Below are 18511 nucleotides of genomic sequence, written 5' to 3' on the forward strand. Positions count from 1 at the left end.
GGACCGCCGCTCCAGAACTGGGGTCGCCACCGCGTCCCCCTCCCCCGCCCGAGCTCCCTCGCGCGCCGCTCCCGCCCGCTCTTTATTTGCGGAGTCTCTGCGCTACAAAATGGCGCCCAAGGAGGAAATGAGCGCCCGGCCGCCCCGCCCACGGGCCGCCCTCCACGTTAGGGGCGGGGGGCTGCGCGCGCAGGCGGCGGGAGTGGTGGGAGTTGCGGCAGCAGTGCGGCACGGCGTGAAGGCTCCGGCGGCGGGCGGCTCGGCCCTGGCCCGCTTATGGGGCTGCCTCTGAGGGGCTCGCCCCTCGCCTGCCCAGCCCCACCGGGAGACTGTGCCGGAGTGCCCCTGCCGTGCTGGTGCGGCCGTTTGCTTGGGTTGTTTGAACGCCGATTTAAAGCCTGTCGGTTAAACGGGCAGAGGGGCGGGGCGGCATGCAGCCAGACGCGGGGCATCCTGGGGCGGGCGGAAGGTTACGGGAGCGGCGCGTCGCGGCTGGCTGCCCGTGGGAGTGGTTGGTGTCTCCCGCTTCCTGCCGCCGCCGGGCGGGACGGGGGCAGCGGTTCCCTCGCTAGTGGTGTCGCGGGGCTGACCCTTCGCGCCTCAGTCTGCGCCGCCGCTATGGTCTCGCCCGTGAAACTGTTTGATGGGGAGCGGTGGCAGGAGCCCCGGGGAGGCCGCCTGGGAGGGCTGCTTGGCGGCTTCTCGGAAGGCTGAAGGAAAAGATGACATCTTTAGAAAGGGGAGTTGCGCGTAGCAGTTAATAACGTGCAAGATGGGCGCCGGCCTTCCTAGTCTGACTGCTGGGCCTGTCTGCCCGTCTGCCGGTTGGGGAATTATCGTTTTCACTCGGCTAAACCGCGTTCATTGGTGTTGGTGCAAGTCAGCGTCGTCAATCAGCAATGGAAGAAAAGGGAGGTAGATTCTAGTTGCCTCTGAAGAAATTCAGTTTCACCGTTTGGGGAGCATAAAGCATACTGTTTGCCCTTAATGGCAGTCTATCACTGAGCTGCTACTTTAAAATCGAACTTACCTTTCTTACTGTGATTGCTCAAGCAGGACTACTAGGACAAGTAAATACATTCCCTTCTTGCCAGCAAAGTGATAAAGCTTCTGTCGGCTAAATTAGCCTATCAGCTGGGTTGCATAGGTGTAGATTGATGATCATTCACTACATTGAAAATGCTCCAGAAACGTGCTTTCTTGTTTCTCTTAACCGGTAGCAGAAAGAATATTTGCTACAGAATAGATTCCAATGTACGTGACCCCACATCTGTATGTAGGTGTATGTATATACACACACATATATATGTATAAACACAGATTTTCAGTGAGAACATTTTGAAGACCAAGCCATGCTACAAGTGATTTGACATGGTTATTCAAAAAAAGGGGTAAGGATCCTGTAATTAGTGACCATAAGGACAGAGAGCTTGAATAAATTCCTTTGAACTCTTACCTTATTTTTAAACTGAAAAAAAAGATACGCTGTGATTACTGTTCTGGGTTTCCTACTGGTTTCCTCTGAAAATACCTTTCAGGTATTTATTTTAAGCTTTCAAGGTACTGATTAACAGGTGAAGCTGCCACAGGATATGGTAGCATGGACGAGGCGCTGAAATACCAGAGTAGTCCTTAATATGAGCATTAATTTAGCAAATTGACTTGATTTCTTCATGCACAAATGTGAACATTAAGATACTTACATGCCAAGTAGGACAAGAAATGGAATCTTTCCATATAAAAGGATGTAGAGTTGTACTTAAGGCTGTTTCTCTTCTGTGTATATCACGTTTTGTGTATATCAGTGGTGATTTAAACACAAGATTTCCTAATATTCACCTGGAGTTTGGCTATTCTTTATTTGCAGAAACCGGGCCTCCCTTGTGTCTTTTTAATAGTACGGGTAAAGGACTAGTTCAGATACACCATAAGGTGCAGGACCTTGAACCTTCCACCGGTGCCTGTTGTTTGTATTCATGAGCATATAGGAAATATTCATGATTTTTATTTTTTTTTACCCCTTAGCAGCACTTAGTTATTTAAAAAGTATCTTTGCAAGTGTAGATTACATTTGTGGGAAAGGTGGGAGCCGAGCAAGAGGCAGCCAGCCAGAGACATCTAGAGGTAAGAGGAATCAATCTGCAGAGCTTTATATTCTGGCCTGCCTTCTTTCTGTCCCTTCAAATTAACACGTGTGTTATCAGCCTACACTTAAATTTTTTTATTTGAGAAAATAAGAGCAGCAATTTGTTAACTGGTCCACTGATACTTTTGGGAAGAGGATGTTTAACTGAAGTAGTCTTTTATTCTCTTTGCACATCACCTAACGCAATGAGAACTAAGTTGGGATTTTTTGGTGCTACTGGAATAAACATGTTGATGCCTTCATTGAATTGTCTTTAGGAACGAGAGTAAATTTCCTTTTCAAATAGGGGCTAGCATAACCCCCAGCAGCACTGTTTGTCCTCAGACGAGAGGACACGTGATAATCTGTCCAAGCACCAACAAAAAAGCAAAATTCATATATTTGTTCATCTATAATGATAAGATGAAATAGGAACCAGATTATGAACGTGTGGGCAGTACAGCTTGCCGTAATTAAACACAAGAAATAGGTATGTTTAAGGCGAAAATAACCACTGCACTTTCATTAAGTATGTTGTGTTTTATCTCTGTTTTAAGAGGTCATGTGAATTGTATGGTAAAATCGTTGCATACTCCCTCTCTCTTCTACGTTTGGCTTTGATGGAAAAGTTGATTCAAAAAAGAGGAAGAACGTCCTGACCATCGAGATGGTCGTTTTGCATCGGAGTAAGCCCCGCCCCCCCGCCAACCCGTGCTCCCCCACTGCTGCCCACCCTCCTCCTGGCGCCAGTTTCAGCCCAGGGCCTGCTCGGGAGATGTGAATGGAAACGGTTCTCATTATTGTTTTAAATCTCTTCGAATTGTCTCATCCGGTTTTAGGTTCCTTGAATGACAGTGTGTTGTTCATCAACTTGGTTATCTATTGACTGGAAGGCTTGTAATTGTTCTCAGCAGCTCGGTTTTGGGTTTCCTCCCCGCCCCGTGGTTTACGACGGACGCCAGCTGAACAACGCAAGCACTAAGACTGTCCTAAAGTTAAAGGGGTGCTGCTTGTCCCCCTTTTTTGGGGCTCGTTTTTCTGCTCGCGGCCCGTCACGCCTTCGGGTGGGCCGCTGCCCCCCCGCGTGGCGAGGCGCCCCGGCGGCGGCCGCGTGGGGGCGCTGCGGAGCCGCGAGCGCGGGTCTCCACCCGTCCCACCGGGAGCGCGAGCGCCGTTCTCCCGCTTTTCAAGACCGGAGAGGGGGAGGCGGGTGAAATACCGTGGCGTGGGAAACGCAGGCTTTAAGGAACGCTGTTTACTAGTAGAAAAGACTCAATACTCTGCAGGTCAGGAAAGCTAGGAAATAGGGAAAAAGTGAGATAAAGCGTTGTGCACCAGAAAAAAAAAAAGTTTGGAGTACTGTTATGTGCATTTCTTAGCATTTTAAAGGATCTTAAAATACCAGGAACTAACGAAAGGCTAATCTTGCAAAGGTCGTCCTTGACTTGTAAGGACACGAGATGGCGGAAGGCAAAACCGCGGTACATCTGCTGCTGGAGCAGAGAGCGAGCTCCGGGCGGGAGGGAGGGATCACTAGGAAGGGCTGCTGTAGCCTGCAGGTGTGTGGGGGGAGATAAAAAGTATGGACTGCTGCACTGTGAACAGTCCTTCAGAGAGAGGTCCTGCACGTAACTGCTCGGTAAGGATCTGGGCAGCAACAAGCCCAGATTTGAATTCCAGGAACTCTCCCACTCTTACAGAAGTGTCCTGAACACTAGGCTGCAGACTTAATGCTCGCTTTATATTCCCTGATGTTTTTAAGGGTCTTACTGGAATTATCACGTATTTTTCTTCCATTATTAAAGCAAGAAGTAATTAAACTTCTTCAGAAAGCTCTTATAAGGACTTCTTTTTTAATTACCAGTAATTTTTTACAGTTTTATATATATAAGACTCTGCGAGAGCATATCAAATTAGCAGGATGACAACGTACAGCTCCACAGAGCCAATTAGATTTGCACCTCTTGTCTAGAAGATGGCAGCGTTTGCGATGCTACCTACCGCACACCTGTGAATCGGTGCGTGCAACATAGTGGTCAGGAATTTTTTTCCTGTTAGGGAGCTGACCACAGCAGTGAGTGAACTCCAGAGGCTCTCCTGAAGACAATCCATGACTGATAATCAGTCAACATACAATTACAGTTAAACGATGACTCGAGTTGAATTCAGTGTTGGGATGCTTGCTAAATTCTGGAAGCTTGCATTTGGAGTACAGGTGTGCATATTGTTGCTAAGGATATAAAACCAGATATTTGCTATACCCATTTTTTAAGCCATAGAAAGGCCATGATGGTTTTAATAATGCAAAAGCTTTTCTGTTTGAGGAGAAAACAGCATTTTTTATTAAACACTGATTAGATTATGAGCTTTCCCTGACAAAAATAGATTCAAGGAAAACACAGATTGCTCATACCGCAGCCAAGAACATTTTTTGCCTATCAGGAGCTTGATTTCCAAGGACCAAATCAGTCAGGCTGGCGTTTGAGGCTGAGGAATTTTAGAAAATGTAAATCTCATCCTCACTGGGAAAACAGTTTGTTATCTGAGGTATGCACTATGTGCTGAACCTACCCATAGACAACTTAGTGTCAGTTCACTGGTAAGAAAACCTAGAAAAAGAAAGAAATGTCTTTCTGGACCTGAGAAAGGGCCTTAAGGTACTAAAGGTCCTCAGCAAGCCTGAGTGCCCTATATATCCTGACATGATGTCACAATATATGGAGAAAGAGAAAGGCTTCCTCATATCTTTCCCAAATGAAAAAGACTGTTTTTCATGAAATGATGCTTGTTGAGCTCACTTGTTTTGGCAGCTGATGAAATTTTTTTTTTTGGGGAAAAAAAGGGTGACTTTGCTCTCCCTTTGTCAAGCTGACTTTTTGCTTAGACCAACCAAAGAACAATTCCTATTCCCAATCAGGAGCAATAGCTATTTCAAACACAAAGCACAGAAAAGCTTTATTTAAAGGGTGAATGCCTCTTAAGTGGTTTCAATGAGAACTATGGACTCCAAAAGCATCAAGGGTTATGAGGTGTCTGACATAATTATTGTGGCAAGGTTTGACTCCTGTCTTTGAAGATGCTGGTTTTAATGCACACTGCTGCAGAAGTAGTCAAATGTGTTCCATGCTGATGGTAAAGAATAAAGAACAAAAGAGAAATAAGGAAAAGTAGGATACTCTTATCACTACTAGTAACAGAAGTCCCAAATGTTGGCCCATTATTTGACGTTAAATTTAAGTATCATAAGTATCACATCCTACAGCAAAAGGACAGTTCCATAAAATATGAAGATGGATCACTTCTGCTTCTAATTCAGGTCTTGATCATGGCAACACATTGGCACTTGCTTATTTCATTGCCATAGGTGTTCCCACACAGCTGCAGATCAACTGAACACTGATGAGAATGTGAATAATGTTACATTTCTGCAAGTGACCAGAGGAGCACACGATTTTCTTCTGGCTGTACAGTAGGGAATGATGGAAGGCAACATCAGTGAGGAAGGAGAGGAGCCACATCTCCTTCCCTCAGGAATGCCATGTGCATTTTTTTCTGTAAGGATCCCAAAAAGCAGATATTAGTACTGTTGTTTATGTGTAAGATTTTAAAGACTAGAAAATTTCCTATTACAAGCAAGTTGTAAAATTAATTTAAAAAAAAAAATATATAGAATGATCTAGTATGAAGATTTACAAATTTAAAGTAATTGTTCTTTGCAATTTTTTTGCCTGTAAAAGGTGCAGCTTGTTTTTTATCAAACTCACATCCCAACAAAAGTATTTTTGTAAATATTCACTGACTAAGTGTCAGATTTATGGTAAAAAAGCAAGGGTTTCACATTTTGGTAACAACACTGATCTCTGTAAAGGTTAAATTTATGAAACATTTTTTAGCAGAAGAGTAAATTAGTGAACACTGAAATGCTCTAAATTTTAGCCAATTTATAATAAAACTGAGCCACCATTACCAAGTGAAAATGTCAAAATCTTTACACTTTTGAGTATTTCACATAAGCAGAAGTCCATTTCATTGTGTTCATAGAAAGGCAATAGATAAACTTTGCGCAACATAGCTTTACTCTTTTACTGATAGTAAGTAAGCTGTCTGTCCTGACTTGATGTCCTAATTTTTACTGACATGCTTGATTTCCCAGAGCTTAGATTTCCAAGAAATGTTAAAATGTACCAGCAGTAGTTTACTATTGAGTATTATGCTGCTCATTAACTACACTGAATTTAAAAGCACAGCTGTCTAGTCATGTTTCATATTTTTTTCCTACATTTAAATAACTTAACTTTCATCTGTACCATACACATTTCATAATTATTTGCCTTTATGCAATTGCTACGTTACTTTGTTCCTTTGCATGTCCCTTTATGCATTTGGATCTCAATCCTGGACACCGTCCAAGCAGAATTGAATAGAGTACTGCAAGACTGACAAAGGTACCAAGATAAAAATCATTCATCTTTGTTGTTTCAGTGTGGCCCAACATTGCAGCCTGGCCTGTCACTTGTGTTGCGTTGCAAAATTCTGCTGTTTGGAGCTGAGAGCAAAGGTGCAGAAGGTCAGCTCTGCGGGGTGAGCTGGCCTGGAGTCCCTGGGGCTGCTTCACATTCAAACTCGTTCTGTCTGTTGGTGGATTAAAGGTGAAGTGTTGGAGGGGGAGAGGGAAGGAAGGGGCTGAAGCCTCACTTTATGTTCTGTTAGGTATTTATGGTGATATTTGCAAAGTTCTAACTACAAGTCTGTAAGGCTTAATTCAGGTGTATTGTTGTTTTGAGACTTTGCACACTTGCTAACATTTAGTGTTAATCTGAGCTCATCTTACATTATTGCTTTTGTATTTGCATTGATGACCTTAAGTTGTAATCAGTCAAATATTACATTAAGAATGACGTCTTGATCTGTGATACAGTTGATAAACTAGGTCACTTGGTGCTGCCCTTGTACATCTGTATTACTCATTCTTTACTGAATTTTGAAAAGGTGCAGAGACTACATTCAGTCCTATAGGGTTGCTCAGGAACTATACAATATTCTTCTAAAACAATCACTCCGTGTTGCTTAAAATCATGTATTCCTGGGTTTTGCCTGTATGGTAGATCTACTAATTACTTAGTGATGAGTCTTTTGAAAAGACACCAAACATGTTTTTCCCATCCCATCTGAGGCCTTCATTAGTGTTATCAGCTGCCCTGAGTGCACAGCATCGTTAAAGAAAAGCTGTAGCGCATGCCTGTTGCCATTTAATGCATCCTTAGGAGACGGGTAGATCAGTCCATGTAAGGATTTGGGGCTGCCCACAGAATTTTCTAGAGATTTCCTTTCCTGAAGACATTTGAGGGGATTCTTCTCTTGCCAAAAGCTGAAAACCCCAAAGTAACTGAAGGAATCTTATGACACATGGTTCCCTCCTTTGGCCTTATCCTTCAGTCAGACTGAAATATCTAAAAGGAGAAGCTTATTTTGAGTGGAGTTACTCTGACCAGCGTGGTTTAACAGAGTTATTGGTGAAATCTAGGCTAACAGTCTTGGTTTCCATAGCAGAAGTGGGGTTTTTCCTTACCTAGTAATGCTGTAGCTTTTTACATTGTAAAGCAAGAGCAGTGACTGATAGAAGCTAGAGGAATCCCGCTCTGGTATTGTATTGTTCCTGTTGCTCAGTGTTTCCATGCAGAGGGTTCAGATGCATTTTATGCATGCAGATGTAATACCACCAAGCTCAGATTAGCCAACATGTAGAATGTGATCATAGGTGTATTGGTGCATCCACAGTTATATATGTTTGTCATCCCGCACTATGTGCTTTTCTAGGACTTCATTCATCCTTTTTTTTTTTCCCCGCCCAGAAAACCCAAGCAAATTTTACTGTGCTGATAGAAGAATATATTCCCCCAACTTTGCTGATACACTAGTGAAGGTAGGAGCAACAGAACATTATCTAAGCATCTTCTTGGCCTTCAGTGGCAACTTCAATGCGGTGCTTTGGCTGGCACATTCATTAGGCCGAGTATCAGTCCTGCGACCGAGTCAGCACTGGAAGGGATAAGGACTGAAGGTCTAGGCTGTGAGACAGATGAGTGATTTCAGCCCATCTATGAATACTTTTTTACTGCTGCTACTTTCTTTGACTTACTGGTTCCTCCCTTTATGCTGTCCCTTCTTCCTCCAAATGTCTTAATATTGTTGCTCCCCATCCCACATCTCCGGGCTTCACAGCTACATTTCCTCCCAGAGGAACATTCTGTCTGCCTGCCCTGCTGAGGCTTGCGGCCATCGCTGCTGCCGCCTCCTCTCCTTCCAGCCCCTGCCCCCCTGGCTGCCGGCAGCTTCTGCTCCCAGCACCGGCTCCCTCGCGGCTACTCCGGCTTTCCCTTTGCAGCCTTCGCCTCCCGCGGAGGCAGCCTGGGAGTAGCCCCCTGCTTGCCCCCGTGTGCAGGTCAGACAGGAGCGGCTCCTGGGCCAGTGGTGTAGCAGTGCCTATGATGAAAAAAAAAAAAAAAAAAGAAATATGTTAGGCTTCCGTTAAATTAAAAAAAAAAAAAAAACGAAAAAAAAGTGTGTTGGGTGTTGGTCATCTCTGGGTGTCAGTAACTGTTGCTGAGCGGATCAGTGATGGGCGATTTTGTATGGTTCGATTTAAATTATTAATGTTGGGTTTTTTTCTGCTCACATAGATCCTGTGAAATGCCCCCACGAAATAAACAAGCTGTCCTTAAAGCCACAATGTAATAACAGAGCATTTGATCCGCGCGTTTTATGTTGAAAAAAAGCAAACCGAGTGATTAACGAGCGCTGGCGAAAGGCGCCGAACAGCGCCCGGGTGTATCAGCAGGGTGGGCGGGAGGGAAGCGGCGGCCCCGGGCGTTTTTCTCGCCGCCTCCGAGAGGGAGCGGGCAGAGGACGCCCTTACCCACCGCCCCCGGAGACAGGTGGCCCCGCCGCCGGCCCGCCTCCCCGCTCTCCTCAGGGGCCGGGCCACGAATCACCCGTGCGGGCTCCCGCCTCCCGCCCCGCTCCCTGCAGCGGCCCGCCCCGCCGGGCGACGGGCGAGGGGCGGGACCGGCAACACGCGAGGGGCGGCCCCGGTGCCGGCTCCGCTCTCTGTCCGGCCGCGGCTGACGCTCCCGCTCCTCACCGCCGCGCCGCTCCGCGCCCGCCGCTGCCGCCGCCATGAGCGCAGACCCCGTCGTGTTCGTCTCCGCCGCCAGGACCGCCGTCGGTGAGAGGCAGGGCCGGGCGGCAGGTGATCCCGCCGGGGCCGGCCGGCGGCGGGGCCGGGTGTCCCCGCCTCGCCGGTGCCGGAGCCGGTGCCGGTGCTGAGCTCTCTCCTTCTGTGTCCACCCAGGCTCCTTCAACGGCGGCCTGTCCGCGCTGCCGGCGCACGAGCTGGGGGCCGCCGTCATCCGGGAGGTGCTGCGGCGGGCCGGGCTGGCCCCCGAGGAGGTGTCCGAGGTGATCCTGGGGCAGGTCCTCACCGCAGGTACGCGGGCGGGGCGGCGGAGAACCCTCTTCCCGCGGGCGGGTGGTGCCGGACGGGCTCTTCCTCGGGGCGGCCGCGTCCCTCCGTGGCGGCCCTGCTGGGACCGCTCGGATGTTCGTGTTTCAGCGCGGTGGGAGCCCGGCTCGCTTACAAAGGGCTGGAGCTGCATCCTGGCCGCTTCTCCCTGCGCTCTGGATGACTCAACCCACTGCCGGGTTTTTGGAAAGGATGTGGTCGGGGCACAGTTGGCGGGTTTCTTTAAATCCCCGAGGTAGCTAACGGTGTGTGTGCGAAAGTCAGTTTCTTTTCTTCGTTACAGCATCCCTTCTCTCGCGTGGGTCATCTCGGAGTGTTGACATCGTAAGTAACGGTCACTCTGAGATCTCAAGAGCGAGGCCTGCATTTGGGTTTGTCTGCCAGGCCGACCTGCGAGATCTGTGGTGCCACTTGCTTAGAGACAAAAATTTTGATTTAATGAAAATGCAGGCTGATAGGGAAGTTTGTTTTGAAATTATCCCCTTCTTTTTCCAGGGTAGTGTTTAATCACCACAGTCATAGGGCAGATTTGTATTTTAAAGATGGAGGAAGAAAATAAAGGAAATAAATATTTCTGGCTTGCTTAAAGCTGATCCAGATTCCAGTATGTTTTTAGCTCTCTGAATGATGTGCTCTCCTTACCCCTTTGCATACAAAGAGTTGGCATTACTTTGGCATGCGGACATGCAAATGAAGAATGTTCTCTTTGAATATAGCGCTCCTATTCTCTCCATCAGGACTACAACAAAGAATGGAAGCTTTCAGGACTGTCCTTTTATAATTGTGCTTTTGGTTTCCATAGGAGCTTCTAGGGAAAGATGTCTGTCGTTCGTGATGTACAGGAAATGTCAAAAGAAACCCTTCAGCAAGTAGCAATTGAAATGAACTCTTATTTTACATGTGTACAACAGGCTAGTGCTAATTTGAAGTTGAATAGAAGGCGTTTCACCTGGCCTGCAGTCAAAAGCAGAGTTGGAGATAAAAAACTATCAGTAGCAAGTCCCTGATCTTGCAGATATTTTATTTTATATCAATGATATAAATGAGAGAGGTGACTGAGCTCCTGTTTACTGTTGGGAACTTCTCTACCAATTGAACATAGGAGCAAGCTCTAAATTTTGGTGGAGTCGGAGTACATGTTGTGAAAAGTGCCAAGGTCGACATTTGTTTTTTTTAAGAACAGACAAAGGAAAAATGCTCCCTGTTCCTGCAGGTGCTGGCCAGAACCCTGTCCGGCAGGCAAGTGTTGCTGCAGGAATCCCTTACTCCGTGCCCGCCTGGAGCTGCCAGATGATCTGCGGGTCTGGCTTGAAAGCGGTATGTCTGGCTGCTCAGTCCATACTGACGGGAGACTCCAGCATCGTGGTCGCAGGAGGCATGGAAAGTATGAGCAAGGTAAAGCAAATAACTGCACTCACATTGCACTGACTCACTGGGAGCAAACAGCATCAAGTTATGTTGAAACCCTGTGTTTCTAGGCAAGCGCTCTGGAGGCGGGTTGAAAGAGTAGCTTCTGCACTTGGGGATGAATTTACACATGCAACAATTGAGTTCAAAAGCTTTTTTTTAAAAAAAAAAAAAAGGCCTGGTACTGTAGCTACTGAAAAGGTGTCATGCAAACACACACCACGTTTGAAATTTCATTTTAATTTCCATCTAGCCCTGTTGTGGTGGATGACTTGCTTGCGACAGCTGGCAATAGACAGTTCTTTTGCAAAGAAAGCTCAAAGAAGGCGTAACTGGAAATGTTATTGTTCACCAAGCAATTTGAGCTTGGGAAGGAAGCAAAGGGCTTTCATTTTAAGGTTTTCAGCCCAAGGCTATACGGAGGAATGGCATTGGGCTCGTGATCTGGTGCCTAACATGTGAGTGGCCTCTTGTGCTGGGGCTCGCAAGCTGCCTGTGCTGAGAGTGATGTTGGCATTTGCGGGCAGCAGAGTGCAACTGGGAACCATGTAGAGCAGATGGGTAGGATGGGGGATCCACTGCTGTATTGCCGCAGGGACAATTGATTCAATATGTGGAGAGAAAACACTTGCTGCTTGGTGATCTGCTGCCCGGGAAATACACAGGCCAAACAGAGCATGCCAGCTGGCAGACTCTGGAGGGAGAGACGGAGCCCGCAGCTGGGGAGACTGCCGGGATTTGGGATACCTACAACCGCAAGGCAGGGGCCCATCTCTTCAGCTGTCTGGCTGTACTGTGCCCTGGAGACACAAAACATCTAACTCCTTTTGAAATACCTTCTTGCAGGCTCCTCATGTCATTCACATGCGAGCTGGGGTGAAAATGGGCGAGGCTTCCTTGCAGGACACTATAATCCTTGATGGCCTTACAGATGCTTTTTATCAGTATCATATGGGTATAACAGGTAAGTGGTGACAGTTCAGAAAACGAAGTGGTTAACTGGGGAGGGGGGAAGAAATCATTGATAGGAAATTTCAGAAAACCGAAGTTTTAGATAAATTGTTTCAAGCTGTCCTTAAGTTGTAGTCATGAAACAGAAAGAAATCCCCAACACTGAAGGGATTTTCTGATTTGCTTGTAAAGCTACTGTTCTTTTTTTTTTTCCTATCTGAGCTAATCTCACTGCAACTCTTTTGCATCTGAGCAATTTAATGTGATTTCGGGGAGAATAACCAAAATAATCCTTGTATATAACTGAAGCATTCAGCAGCACAGATGTACAGTGGGGGGGAATTTTGTAAAGTGTGCTGTGGTTACACGTGGTTCTGCAACTTCAGATTGTTATATCCTGGATGGGATAGTCAGCTAACTCCTTTTTCAGACCCTGCTTATGAAACAGAGTAACTTCAGAACTGTTCCCTCCTCTGAAGTAGCTGTAGAGAGATCTGAGCATAATAGTCAAGAGAAGCAATAAACTAGAAAAGTTTGTTTACATTTGTATTTACCTTGATATAACATCTGGGAGGAGATCCCGCACAGAAATTTTCACCCTCAAATGAAAATACAGCAGCGAATCATGAACAAACAAAATGAGGAAATTGGAATGAAAACTGTTAGACAAGCTTAGCTGCTTGCTACAGCAAACATTAATGGCCACCTTGGTATTTACAGTTTTACAACTTAAAATTTTAGCATTTTCTCATGGGAATTTGCATTTTGTTCCTATTTCAGCTGAAAATGTGGCTAATCAGTGGCAAGTCAGCAGAGGGGAACAAGACCAACTTGCTGTACAGTCCCAAAACAGGGCAGAGGCAGCACAGAAAGCTGGCTATTTTACAAAAGAAATTGTTCCTGTTCTGGTACCTTCTAAAAAAGGTAGGTGTGAATGAATAATAAGAGCTGAATTTAAATAAAAATGTTTTCTACTATGTCTCCTATAATCAATGGATGGTTTCCTAGTTATACAGCCTTTTCTGTAAGCTGTGCTGTAAGTTTGTAACCTGTTGCTCTCTTTTTCAATTTTCAGCTGAAATTTTCAGTTTCAGTATTCTTTTAAATGAGAGAGAAGCAATGCCAATATGGAATATCTAAATGTAGCTCTCTGCAAATACTACTACTGATTTATTGGAGATCTAACTACTACTCAGGCAAACTGCTGACTTAACATAGGCTCAGATACGGTACTGAAATCAGTATTCTTTGTTTTGTTAGACTCCTGCTGCACCAAACTTAGACCAGTCATGTTGATCTGGGAAACCTTGCCCACCTAGTGAAATACACAGTGACAAAAATTAGGGTTACTAGTTAATTAACTTGGTCAGGTTACATGTATTAGATATGTTTCTCTTTAGGTCTGTTAGAGAGATAAACAAGCCTAATATGGCACTTGAGCCAAAGATCTGTTTCTAGAGCAGGAGAATTCCCCCAGCTCCTTGTGAGGTGGATGCAAAAAACTGAGTTTTCCAAACAGATATCAAGAATCAGTTGTTCAATATGTGCATTGACTAGACCCTGTGGGAAAAGTTTTGGCATTAGGCTGGCAACAAAGTAACCAATGTAACAAAGTAACTTACAATGACAAGCTTTCCTGATACCAGTTCAGATAATATTTAATGACAATTGACAACTCTTTGCAATGAGATTCCTACAAGTATCACTTGGAAGATAGCCTTCTGCTTAATTGCCATTAAGAGAAGCTGTTGGCTTAGGAACAGCAAGAACAAGATCTCCTTTTGTACAACTAGACAGTATTTTAGTTGTTAGTGTTTGTCTCAGAAAACCCAGCTGTCTGTCCTGCTAGAAGCAGCTGGAGGGAGCTTGAACAAATTGCACCGAGTTGGAAGCTGCCTCCAAAGTAAGAACGGCTTGTTGGTTAAAAGGAAAATGGTGTGTATTCCCCATCAGCCTGTTGTTTGTGCTGGCTTTGTGGGGGGGGGGGGGGGGGAGGGGGGAGTGTGTGTGTGTGATCGATCAGACCCCTCCTGTGAGCACAACGCTGTTTTGCAGGTCCTATAGAAGTTAAAACGGATGAACACCCTCGACATGGGAGCAACTTGGAAACGATGGCAAAGTTAAAGCCCTGTTTTCTGACAGATGGAACTGGGACAGTAACAGCAGCTAATGCTTCAGGTTGGTCCGTCTGGCTAAAACGGAAATGGAAAAGAACAGTAGCTGCTTGGGGCTCAAGGCAGGGTCTCTGTGAGGGGTTTGTCTGCTGTGTGGTTTATGCTGAATATATTTTGCAGAAAATGGCAATGCATTTGACAACATAGGTAGAACTCAAGTGGAACTGTGGTGGAGAATTTCTTTACAGATGAGTTGTCTTTTGTTTGCTTGTTTTCTGTGAGGCAATACAAATGTTTGGACAACAGCAGCAATATTTGATAAGCTGGAACAAATAGAAACTGTATCCTTTTTTTAAAACTAGTTGTCTAGCGGTTTCTAATACTGCAGGTCTGGACAAAGGGGAACTTAAAAATTCATACTTGAAAATGTTACTCCTGTCAGACTTACACTCCTGCCACAGGCAGCTTTGAAACTTCTTCCTTGGTCCTTATGCTGCCTGTTCCAAGGTCTACTTAATAAATCTCTTGCGCTTCTTTTTCAGATTTTGCCTCAATTCTTCCACCTGCTGCTTTCTAAATAGAAGTCACAGATGTGTCACATTTACAGCAGAATAGATGTGTTACTCATTTTAAGTGTTTGTGTCAGAGGTCAGACTTGACTGATCTGAAACAAATACTGACCTAAACCAATAAATGATTTGTGGGTTTTTTTGTTTTATTTAGATTGTGAACTTATGCAAGCAGGAAAAGGTGGTGCAGTAAAAGCCATAAGGCCCAACGAATACATAAAAGTTGTTTGTCATTCCACAGGTATAAATGATGGAGCTGCAGCTGTTATTCTAATGAAGAAATCGGAAGCTGCTAGGAGGGGTCTTATGCCTTTGGCTCGGATTGTATCTTGGGCTCAGACAGGTATAGATCCATCTATAATGGGAGTAGGGCCCATTTCAGCAATAACAAAAGCTGTAAGTAATTTTACCTATCTATTATTCAACAACTCTTTTCTAACCATGTCTTGTTTTTTCTATATTCTAAGGAAGACTTAGTAGACTAAGTGAAAACAAGACTTAAAATGGATTAAGATTAAAAAAGACTTAAAACAGATTAAGATTTCTAGTGCTACCAGGCTAGTGCCTACTTGTTGGAAAAAAAAAAAAAAGAATGTATAGGTGTATAATGGAGTTCAGAACATAAACATAAACTAGTCAGGTTTGTGGAAGGCCATCTAGATAACCTAGGATGCTAAAGATAAAATTTCACGGATGTGTATACTAACCTAATTTGGGCATGATTTGGTCCTGCCACGGTATGATTCTGATGCTGTGTCTGACCAGGCTAACTTTCAGATCACTGCCTGATTGTATTTGCAGTGGTACAACACTGAGAGAAGGGCCAGAGAATGCATCCGCATTAGCAAACGTGATGGTGCCCTTTGTGCTTTAGTTTGCCCTTGGAAAGGGTTGCAGCATGCAAATTGCATTCCTTTCAGTCCAAACTGAACAGGAAGGTGCACTCCAGAACCATATCTAATGTGCTCAGACCATTATTGCACTCACTGATGCGCTCTGTGTTCAGTCCACAGGACAAGGTTCTCAAACAATGCCCTGAGGAGCAGCCCCTGTGGTACCACACTGCTTTGCTAACACAGGCGTAGCCCATGGAAACCCCAGCTGATTATTTGTTAAAACTGCTATGAAACTGAGCATGAAAAGAGCTCTTGTACAGCTGATAAGGATAGATTTGCTGTAGTATTCCTTCTTATTTTTACGTATACCGTGTAAAGGCCTTATTTTGTCCATCTCTGAAATGTCCTGGCAGTGTAGAAGCATGACTTGAACTCACCCAAACTCTGCGGCTTTCAAAGGGAAAATCTGAACTGTAATGCTGAGGCTTTTTCTTATCAGATCTCAAACTGTTCTTTTAAATCAAGAATGCTGTAATATATATAAAATACAATTTTTAGTTTAAATTGTAGAACGGACAAGGTGTATTTAACAGTACTTACAATTTTATCGGTACTCTGAAAAAGGGCACACTGCTACTTAATGCAAACTTTGTACTATGTGTTGTCAAACGTTTCACACCCACCATGTTATCAGTTTCTCCCTTCAGAAATTCATAGTAGGACTTTATAGTGAATGACTAGGCCATGCATTTTAGTGTTGCAACATCATAGTAAATCTTAAAGATTTACCTTTTCCCAGAAGGTGAATAGTTTCCATTGTAGTCTTGGAGATGCACCAGCCTGGCTAGCTGGTTGGGAAACATCATTGCTGCAGGTGATTCTGCAGATAAAGCATTGCCATTAGAAACAAAGTGAGTGGAATTAAAAATAAATACGTGAAACATGCCTAAGCCTGTACCCAAGTAGGCAATTGCACCACAAGAGTTTGTCAAGTGCAGACATGAGCCAAACCATCTTCCAAAATAGCTGCCTGTGAAAAGCTTCAAGTGGCAACTTTCAACTTAAAGGCAGGAAAGACTGGACAAATTACACTTGACACCCATCACTGATGGTCATTTCACTATTTTCTATGTAAAAATCTGTATTAAGCAGAGAATCTCTAATGGAATCAGTCTTACGTACTGAGGAACTTGATTTTCCTCTGTTAAAATCTACTTCTGAAAGAGAGACATAGATCTGTTGAAGCGTGTGCAGAGGAGGACCACAAAGATGATCCAGGGGCTGGAGCACCTCTGCTACGAGGACAGGTTGCGAGAGCTGGGATTGTTCAGCCTTGAAAAGAGAAGACTTTCGGGGGACCTAATAGCTGCCTTCTGATACCTGAAGGGAACTTACAGGAAGGCTGGGGAGGGAGTTTTTACGAGAGTGTCCACTGATAGGACAAGGGGAAATGGGTTTAAGTTGAAGGAGAACAGATTTAGATTAGATTTTAGGAAGAAATTCTGCAATACGAGGGTGGTAAGACTTTGGAATAAATTGCCCAGAGAAGTTGTGGATGCCCCCTCCCTGGAGGTGTTCAAGGCTGGGTTGGACGGAGCCTTGAGTAGCCTGATCTAGTTGAGAGGCGTCCCTGCCCATGACAAGGAGGTTGGATTAGATGATCTCTGAGGTCCCTTCCAGCCTGTGCCATTCTGTGATTCTGGTAAGGGCATCGCACGCAGTTCGAGTCCGACAATTGCACCGTCACCAATAGGTGTGTAAAATTAATCAAGATTTTTTTAAGAGCAGTCAGTGTGTTACAGCACATTGTACTGACTTTTGCTGACACTGAAGTTTTGTCTATTGTCTTCAAGAACTCTGTCATCAACCCTGGCTATAAAAATTAATTTCCTTCAGCTTTTTAGAAATGATGGCTTCAAACACCCAATTTAAGTCTTGTAAAAAGCTTCCTCTGGTGCTGAGGAAAACCTAAAAGGTAATAAAGTCTCCATTTTGTTTTCTCAGATTGACAAAGCCAGCTGGACTCTGGAACAAGTTGACCTGTTTGAAATTAACGAAGCCTTTGCATCACTCTCTGTTGCAATAGCAAAAGAACTGAAAGTAAATCCAGAAAAGGTAATGAATATATTTGAGCCCATAATTAGTTGCCTCCTGTAATTCAAAGTTGTTCCATTCTGTGCCTCTGGACTGTATTCCAGAGGCAAGAGCAGTGCTCTTCCTATCACTTTGCCATAAGCGAAAAGGCTGGGAACCCTGGTAGGCATTTCCTTGCTGTAGGCTTGCTTTGCACGTTTCCCAGCTGAACAGGCTACAGCTTTATTATAGTGGATTTGTATGCCCGTCTGGGTAACTGCTCGAGTGTGCTTGTAATTAACTAACTCCAGAATTTGAACTTGCTGCAGAAAAGGTATTTGCCACTGCCTTCTTCCAGTAATTGCAAAAAGTGCAGGTATTTCTCTCCCCTCCCTCAATTCAGCTGTTATCTTCAGAGACTGAAGATGAGCAAGCCCCTTGCGGAAGAAACACTGATTTTAACAGTTGCTGCATTCACGTTCAGTTTCTCCGTGAAATGGTGGTAGCAGTTTCAGGCTTACTCACAATCAAGGACTGTAACCAGTGAAGTAATTCATGTTAAAACTCAACTAAGCTAAATTATCTCTTAACTTGGACTTTCTGCATTGGCTTTTTTTTTTTTTTCAGATTAATATTCAAGGTGGAGCTATTGCTCTTGGCCACCCTCTTGGCGCCTCTGGTTGTCGCATCCTTGTTACTCTTCTACATGCACTGGAACGAACAGGTGGAAAACGTGGTGTTGCTGCTCTCTGTATAGGAGGAGGAATGGGAATAGCCATGTGTGTCGAGAGATAAACGTGCATGAATGAATAGCTAGTGCCAACTTAACTAGCTTTGAAACATTTACTAATAAACTTCTAATCATGGAGCTTACATTTGTTTGTTTTGCCTAAAATTAAGTAAGTTTATTCCAT

General features: G+C 44.6%; 1 protein-coding gene across 2 annotated transcripts; it reads left to right on the forward strand.

Annotated features, from left to right (window-relative positions):
- The first annotated feature begins 9301 nt into the window (after positions 1–9301).
- On the forward strand, positions 9302–18392 carry ACAT2 (acetyl-CoA acetyltransferase 2). Of its 2 annotated transcripts, none has more exons than XM_086626706.1 (9): positions 9302–9350; positions 9477–9611; positions 10831–11042; positions 11901–12018; positions 12786–12929; positions 14061–14183; positions 14930–15084; positions 17529–17639; positions 18225–18392. In XM_086626706.1, exons 1-9 carry the CDS (start codon positions 9302–9304, stop codon positions 18390–18392), a joined length of 1215 nt encoding a protein of 404 aa, XP_086482832.1. The 2 variants fall into 2 exon arrangements, with proteins under 2 accessions (XP_086482832.1, XP_086482839.1); XM_086626713.1 differs by having other exon boundaries at positions 10861–11042.
- Positions 18393–18511: the final 119 nt, after the last annotated feature.

The sequence above is a fragment of the Tauraco erythrolophus genome, chromosome 2 (genome assembly GCF_009769465.1).
Source record: "Tauraco erythrolophus isolate bTauEry1 chromosome 2, bTauEry1.pri, whole genome shotgun sequence".
Taxonomy (NCBI): Eukaryota; Metazoa; Chordata; class Aves; order Musophagiformes; family Musophagidae; genus Tauraco; species Tauraco erythrolophus.